At 35.1% G+C, this 9,251-nt stretch overlaps 1 protein-coding gene across 1 annotated transcript; it reads left to right on the forward strand.

Moving 5' to 3' along the window:
- The first annotated feature begins 2,462 nt into the window (after positions 1 to 2,462).
- On the forward strand, positions 2,463 to 7,559 carry LOC132947187 (enhancer of split mbeta protein-like). The gene is made up of 4 exons (XM_061017398.1): positions 2,463 to 2,744; positions 4,195 to 4,284; positions 4,384 to 4,497; positions 6,294 to 7,559. The coding sequence occupies exons 1-4, from the start codon at positions 2,694 to 2,696 to the stop codon at positions 6,846 to 6,848; spliced, it is 810 nt and encodes a 269-aa protein (XP_060873381.1). The 5' UTR covers positions 2,463 to 2,693; the 3' UTR covers positions 6,849 to 7,559.
- Positions 7,560 to 9,251: the final 1,692 nt, after the last annotated feature.

Here is a 9,251-nt window from a genome sequence, read left to right on the forward strand (position 1 = left end):
GCTGGTTACTGTATAAAACAACAACGACGACGAATTCGTCGAAACATAAAACTTATGGGTCAAACAAAAAAAAAAGATTTTATATTAATCACATTGAAAGACGACGAGAAACATTTCATATTATATTATGCGATTCCCTTTTTTATTTACACCTGCGCTGCCTGTGCTGTATAATATTTTACCCTAAATCTATTATAAGGGTTGTCATGTATTTTATATAATATGTTAAAGGGTGACTAATCCCGACGATTTATTCCGTAAAAACTCTTAATCTCAGTAATAATTGATATAATAATGTGGAAAAAATCGTCGATTTGTATGGTATCTTATGTACCTAAGTATATATACATCTTAATAATATATAAAATTATCATCTTACTATTATTATTTGTTGTCATAAGTATAAGATAACAGAAACACAAGCGTATATAACGTAAAAAAATATTTGTTTTCAACATAGCTCTAACTTTGTGCGGTTAGCATTTATAAGAGAAAATTTACCCATATTGTCAAACGTAAACGTAAAGCCGGTATTACACTGGATCGACATCATTCGATCGACACGTTGATTCGACATCTGCTACCGAATTCCGTTCGAATTTCGTGTCGATTTTTCTAAGAACATTATCTGGGTGATTGCATTGTGAGTACATCGGTTTTTTACGATACTTAAATTTTTGAGCAAATTACTATGATTACTATGGGTATCTATGTAAACTATTGGAGTATAAAAATGCTTATGCGGCATGATGAATGTAGATTTGCTATAGATATGTTGAGGTGGATACAACGCGTCATGCGTCATATTATGCGGACCGTTTGGTCGAGAACAAAACGCCAAGACACTAATATTTTATATCAAAACGCATTTGTACGAGTTTATGTTTCGTAGTTTAGCGTTTACCTATAATACTATACCTAATATAATAAAAGTACATTTTTACTTTAAAAATATTTTACAAATCTGTTTCTTGTAAAGACTATACACTTTTATGCGTTTATTCAATCATAATATATGGAATGACGAGATAGAACATCGTCGTGGTTGAGTAAAATAATAACACGGCGAAGTTGATTTGAATACGTTTTACATTTTACATGTTAATTAGTTTATTGCACTTGAATTAAATTTTATTGGCGATTCCCATAGCGCGTATATTTGTAGTATAATAATTACGTATAATAAAGCGATTAACTGTTGAATATAATTTAATAGTATGTACATCGTATACGGTACAGGTATTTTAGAAAATCTAAAAGTATAATTTTCATGGGTCACAGTCTAATGTATAAAAAAAATGTTGATAGATGTGATATTATATTGTATGCTTCAGGGATGACTTAGTTATATTCTCTATAAGTTATTTTTGTTTTCGAAAATTTGCAAAATTCACAAAGCAGCGAGTTAGATGATGAATGTATCCAACAGCAACAGAGGTGATAAGCTACATTTATGGATCTTTCACACTCGGACACCATCACGGATAGATCATCATTTCTAAAATACTTTTTTTCTGAAGTTAAAAAAAAATTATGAGGCGTGAATTTTTGCAGACATTTCATCATTATTAGTTTTTAAAGATGTTTTACTTATATAATTTTTTCATATTATAGAATTATATTATTATGTAATTATTTTAATATTCTACAAAATTGTGAACACAAATAACCAAAAAACAGATTTCGTAATATTCTAAACAAGCAGTAAATTAAGTATTTAAGTATAAGTTTCGGTGAATCTGTTGCTCCTCCCACCGCCGACACGCTTTGTGGACATACTATTATAATATAATATAACATAATATTGTACCTATACATTATAATATTATATGTGTGTAATGCAGTAGTTACCTAATGCATACAACACAAAAAGTCGTTTCCGTCCAGTATAATATTATATATTATAATATAGACAACAACAATAAATAATAATAATAACAATAACAATACTTCGTCCGCGTTACGTATTATTATATTAATGTACGGTCGCCGTTTGACGAAGTCTCCGAATTTCCGGGGTACAGCGCGTGGCCCGCCGAGCTGCAGTGTCCCCCTGCAGTACATCGAGACGTGGCGTCGCGGGGAGTAGGAAGCTGTAGTAGGGGACGCGCGCCACCTTTAAATTATACAACTAGACCTATAACGACCTACCTACCTACGTTATATGTGCGGACAAACGGAATAATATAATTACGCGCGCGCGCTCGTGGGGGGGGGGGGTGGACTGGAAGGAGGGTGATCGGCATCCGTGGGAACCGAAAGATTGCTCACCCGAGGGGGTTTCGCACGCGAAGGGTACGCGCGACCTGAGATCGTGTGTCGGGGGCGCGCGCGCCGATCATCCCCCGGCGGAGGCGGAGGGGTGCGTGTATTTTTAGAAGGGGTGTAACGGCGACGGCGGAAGAGGAAGAAGCGCGTCGGCGGCGGCGGCGGCAACGGAATGAGACGGGCAACAGGCACTGCCGCCGCCGCCGCCGGTTCAGTCCGTTACCCACCGTCATCCGGCGAGCATTTCGCACTCGCGTGTTCGTCGATTGTCGATTGTCGATTGTCGATGTTATTAGAATAATCATCGATTAGAATTATAGTTTATTATTTTTGTGTTCTCGTTCGCGACGGTGTATACTCATAATATTGTTGTTGTTTTATTCGTCCGTCGGATTTGTTCATTTTTCAACCAACTCGACCACGTCATGTTTTCGCCTACTCCGTCGCCGATTTCTCGGACCGTAACGTACAGAAAGGTAAGTGATCCTTTTTTTTCTTCGTAACCTCCACGTGGTTACAACAGCTTTAGGACTGCGTCATACATAAATTATCACGATACAATTTCGCGATGATGTCGTTTGTATAGGTACTATAAATTTTATCGTACCTATAATATGATTTTTTTTTAAATCAATTTCCTCACCACCAACCTCTCTAGCTCCCTAATACGACCATCATCATATTGCCTTCCTATTTAAGGGGATTCCATACCGTGATTTTCTGTTTTTGTCTAACAGACGCGCGACATAGGATTTTAGACGGATTCTTTGCAAACATATCAATTGATCTAATGAAGTGTGAGAATTCTGAGTCTACTTGAAATCGACTTTCCCACAATTTTAATTTTTTGATTTTAGCTTCTCCAAAAATTGAAATACAAAAATGTTTAAATACTCTTTTTTAATATGACATTTCCTGAAATTTGGGGGACAATATCAAAAATGTGGGAAAGTCGATTTCAAGTAGACTTGACGACAAATTCAAATCTGTTTTCAGAATAATTCTCATCACTTCAATAGATCAATTGGAATGTTTGGCAAAAAACACGTCTAAAATACTATGTCGCGCGTGTGTTAGACAAAAACAGAAAATCACGGTATCGAATCTCTTTAAGGCTGTGTGTAGTCGACGGTCGTCGTTTAGTGTTATATGAATATTATACGAAATATATATGCCGTCCACTCACAATATACAACCAGATATCGGTAAATAGTTAAATTAAAATATATAATTTACTGCACACGAATAAATTATAAAACTATTGATCGGAAAATGTTTGCATTGTATCGTAATTTGAGGACTAAGTAATTTTCCCGACCGTTTCCATAAAATTGTCTATAAAATCCACCGTACGTTTTCCGTTCGATCGAAAGTCTAACACTATCACTCCACTCGACAATAACTGTAGACGCAACGTATTAATTCAACGTACGAATAAAAATGAATTTAACCATCCGTGGTTATAATGTATTATTTTAATAAAGGCTATGTTAGTAAAAACAACAAACTTTATTTTTTTTTTTGCTTTTACGTATTTGTGGTCTGGTGTGTGGACCGTGAGAAAAGTGAAAATAAAAGGTTTTGTATATAAATACATAATATTTATAATAATATAAGATATTAGAGTAAATGTTTGGTTGCAATTATTAATGCGAATTGTGTGGATTTTAAAATTGTGAATGGTGCTGTTGTGTGTATAGTGTGCACTCTGTAGTTTGTAGTTTGATAATAATAAATTACGAACAGTCACGTGTTTCATAAAGTATTTTGTAGCTGGTAGCAGGTATATAACTATGTCGACTAAACGACTTACCTAATCGACTAAAATGCTCGAGGAAATATTATGTATTATATTTTATTTTGGTAATGCATTTTTGTTTTAAAGTTCACATCACAATAATAATTATAAATTATTGTATTTAACAGATAACAAAACCGTTATTGGAACGAAAGCGCCGCGCTCGCATCAATCGGTGTTTGGATGAGTTAAAGGATCTGATGTTTTCTGCCTTAGAGGTGAGAGGACATAATAATATTATAATATTATAATATATAATAATAATTACTTTATTTAAAAAAAAAAACGAATTAATGACATTTTAATTTTATTTATAGGCTGAAGGTGAAAATGTCGATAAACTCGAAAAGGCAGACATTTTGGAATTTACCGTTAAACATCTTCAAAAGATTACTAGAAGAGATCCCGTGGAAGAAGCTTATAAATTTCAAGTAAGTTTAAAATAGTTATGTATTTTTATGTTCCAAGTCTATTATTATGGTTCATTATCGTTTTATGACATTAAGTATCGTACAAATTACATAGGTACAAATTTAAGAGTCACTTTCGTTTGTCATACCTAATGTGTTTTAATTTTAATTTTTCAATTGTTAAATCGCAGTATTATACAATTTTTTTATGTGCTAGGTTAATGTAGGATAGGTTAAGTGAAATTTAAAATGTACTAATTTAATTTTCATGTGTACCTAATTCAAATTAGCAACATCTAACGTGATGAAATATAAAATCTTTAGAGTGTAAATGTAATAATATTCTTTCAGCATATTATATCTCATACACTTTCACTCAATATAAAAATAGATACATAATATAGATACTTATTATTAACATTAAAAAGCTAAAAAATATAGTAACCATAATTTAATTTCGTTTCATGATTAAAATGTATTTAAAACACAAAAAAGTATTGTTTTATTATATTATATAGATATTATATGATGAGACTTATTACGATAAATCTGAAAAAAAATTTTACGCCAAACGAAATTATATAAATTATATTCACTGTTTAATCCCACACGTATAACGGTTATTTTTGAAGAACAAAACACGTGTGACTCAAGTAGGTACCTATTTCTAACATTTCCAAGTTTCCGGAGCGCATCCGGAGACATCCGCATAGTATAGAGTTTAATAAGTGTGATATTTTATTAGGTCAAGGTCACATTTGTATGACGAGGGGATTGCAGTCACTTCGGAATTGTATGCAAATGTATTGAAGTAGGCTATATAATATGAACATAATGATTATATTATGTATAGGTTATAATCTATTACTAATAATAACAAACCAACAAAAAATTGTTTTTTCCCCTTCAAATACAGTTCAGAAATACTTTGGCTATTATTTACGGTCGTCTCTGTTGAATGATTTGTGTGGGTGGTGAGAGGAGAGGAGACACAAATAGGGTGATAATCGTCGGGAGTTTGCGTGAGAACAGTTTGAACAAGGTATACACATTTATAACGAAATAACGTTTATATTATAAACATGGCACACGCATAATAGGTACCATTATTGTGCGAGAGTGTAAGTTATCACCACAAATGACGTTCTATAAAATTTAATAATATCTCAATTCACCGTAAACATATGCGTAATGTATACAAAGTAGGTGCTGCAGTTCATTTTTATTTTTTCCGCATTACACCCAGGCAGGGAGAAAAAAAATTTCTGAAATTTTTCGTGATCGACATCACAGTTTACATTTTAAAATAAATGTACCTAGCATATAGGTAGATAATACTTAAATATACGCGCCAGTAAAAAAATTATCGGTCACTTTTTACTCTATAAGTCTGTATATCTGATAAAATTTTATTCACAGCCACAACAACAGAGCTTATCAAATATTATTTATGTTAGCAAGTTGAAAAAGAATTTACAAATCATAATTTGTCATTAAGGGATCGGTACGAGTTTTTCATATTGTCTGCAACAAATTCTATAAAATTTGAAAATTAAATTTTATATTTTAGTTGCCACCTTAATTATAATACTTTTCCTATAAACTACTATGCAATACCTATTTGGGGGGGGGGGGGGGGTAGGTAAGGTGTATTATATCGAATAAAATGACTTCACGGTGGGTTTTCTCAGGCATTCTCAGGCCTTGTAGAATCGTCGGATTTTGATAACTATTTTTTTACCTAAAAGAAGATTTCCTACAGGCCACATCGAACTCCGTTAGAGTGTGCGTTAATTATTATTTTTGTCTGTCCGCAGGAAGGATTTAGCCACTGTGCCAGCGAAGCGTGCAGTTTCCTATTGTCGCTGCCGGGCTTGGACTCTGTGGTCGGCCGCCGGCTGGTCGAGTACTTGGCCAAGTCAGTGTCTCGCGCGCTCGAATCTCAACTGCCAGCCGCCGCCGCCGCAGCCACCGCAGCCGCCGCCGCAGCGATGGCCGCTACTGACAAGCGGGCTGCCGCCACCGCCAGTGAAGACCGGACGCCTCCGCAGCCGCCCGACCACACGCCGCCAACGCCGCCTCCGTCGGCCGCGACCGCGACGGTCCTCGCGCTACCATGCCCAGCCGGTGGCACCACCGCTGGCGACACCGCAACCATCGGCACCACCGTCCACTTTGCGGCCATCGCCGCCGCCTCGCCGACGCTAAAACCCGTCGCCCTGAACGCGTCCAATCGTGGCCCACCGCACACGGTCGTCAGGCCCAAACCCACCAGGCCTGCGTTTGGCCGGTCCCCACCTACTCTACAGCAAGACGCCGCAGCCGCAGCTGCCGCTGCCGCCCTTCGCGATCCCATGTGGCGGCCGTGGTGATTGACGCATCGTCGACGTAAGCTTTTTGCGGCCGCGGCCACACTATGTACTTACTGCCACCTGCTGCACGCTTATCGCGATCTAGAGTGGCGGACGACTCGTCATCGATGCGCATCAAAATCGTCAGCCATAATTTTGATATTTTATACATTTAAGGCCGAATAAATAGACCAGGGTAGTCGTAATCTTTTCTTAATTTGGGTGGTGAGGGGGAGAGTTAGGGCCTTATAAGTCCCTCTCCCCCGATATCCACCTATGTGTTGGACTGTTAGAGCCACGACAGTGTGAGTTTCGTGGTTTTTCGTTTATTTTATACATTCTGTTTTGGGTGTTTATTTTTTGGATCAACTATCACAAAAGTTCACAATTTTATTGTTATAATATAATTAATAATTATCATGTATAAAATGTTTGACGCAGCAACTGTTTTCGGGTCTTTTCGAATGACATTTTACTTTATTTTGATTTTCAAGGAAATACAATTTTTTGGGGAGGGGGCCGAACTTTGTTAAACGTACGAAATATCTGCTGTCGTTTGATTTGGTGTGATATTGTACGTTAATTTATTATGTTTTCAGTTTTTGTAAATATATTATACATTATTTATATTATTATTATTTGTATTATCACTACTATTATTTTTATTATTATTATTATTATTATTATCATTATTATTATTATATGAGTACCAATATACTTTGTAGAAACGTATACTATATTAATTTATGCTTGATTTTATTTTATGTTATTAATATGGTTATTGTATTATGTTCGCGAGTGTGTGTGTGTGTGTTGGTTTCGATCGAGTTGTGTGTATAATATATCAATAGTCTATACTCGATAGTACTATAACATAGTATATAAATATATAATGTGCTTTAATGATGATCTCATCAACGACGTTACTTGATCGGTGTGTACGTAAAATGTAATTATTGAAATCGTAATAATGTTATTATCGATGGAAAACCGATCGCTCGTGCATTGATTTATTACGAATAAGTATGTACTCTACTTATTTTTATTTTCTTAGCCGCGGCGGAAACGCCGAGGTAACGAATTTCGACTGTAAATATTATAACAATATAATATATAATACCTAATAATATATTCTTTGGCATTTTGTATTTTATCGTCGTTATATATAATATGATTAATATGGTGCCATATGATATTATATTATTATTATTATTTATTATTATGTGTAACATAACATATAATAATAATATCATGGGGGACGGAGTGGCCGAGCGGACTAAGGCGTCGGCTGTGACGCAGTCGACCCGAGTTCGATTCCTCGGCCATGGGTGGCATTTTTCTTCGGACAAGTCACGGTGTCCGGAGAACAAGTGCCGCCATCCCCCGCCCGGGCATGGCAGATACCTACGGGTGCCCACTTGAAAATCTGCCAAAAACTACACACACGTGTTTACCAACCAACAGTATCCTCCCCTACAAATAAACAAACAAACAGCTAATGGCCACAGTTGCCGAGCTTAATGACCAATTAAAAAAAAATAAAAAAAATAATATCATATTATATTTTTACTGTGCCGTCCTTAGTCCTTATAGTTTAATAGTCCTTTGTAAAAACCCACGCATCTGTGAGCACCTATATATCTGTCGTTTACCGTATAGGTATATTATACAACATTATATTTTTATACACAGAAATCGGACAGTTTGCATATAGATTCGTGCAATATTATTGGCATAACAATAAGTACCTACGTTTAATATTATATTATATAGTATATTATCATTATCATTATTTTATGCACACTTGGAAGTTGGAATGCGTTTGTGTTTATTTCACTGTAACCGTATAATTCGTGAGGTATATTATATTATTATCTTAGAACGCGTTCAAGTGTTACGTGTTGCGTATAGCATAATATTATAATATAACTATAACTTATAAGTACCGGTACATAAGAATAAATATATCTCAATAATATTAAGGTTCACTGATATAGACAAAGTGATTTACCGAGCATTCCTACCCCTGGCCTTTTTAACATGTTTATAACATATGTTTTTGGGCTGGGTACAGCATTATTTTTTTCCAACGCATTTTTGTAACGCTTTGTTTACTGTCCTAAAAACGCAAATCAACAATAAAATTTAAAAAAACATGACACGCTAGTTGATATATTTTGCTCTACAAGGAAAATCATAAATATATTTTTGTTGACAACTTATTAATAATAAGTAATCATGACAACGAAAATCTTTGGAAAAATCGATAAGAAACAAAAAATCTTGTATCCAGTCCATAAAGATAACTATTTAAACAAATTAAATTCCTAGCAAAATTTAGCATACCAACTAATAGATAATATTTTTTTTCCACTGCACAAAAACTTAATATCTATGATTCCTCGTGATATGCTGCAGCAGTTG

This window comes from Metopolophium dirhodum, chromosome 6, assembly GCF_019925205.1.
Source record: "Metopolophium dirhodum isolate CAU chromosome 6, ASM1992520v1, whole genome shotgun sequence".
Classification (NCBI taxonomy): domain Eukaryota; kingdom Metazoa; phylum Arthropoda; class Insecta; order Hemiptera; family Aphididae; genus Metopolophium; species Metopolophium dirhodum.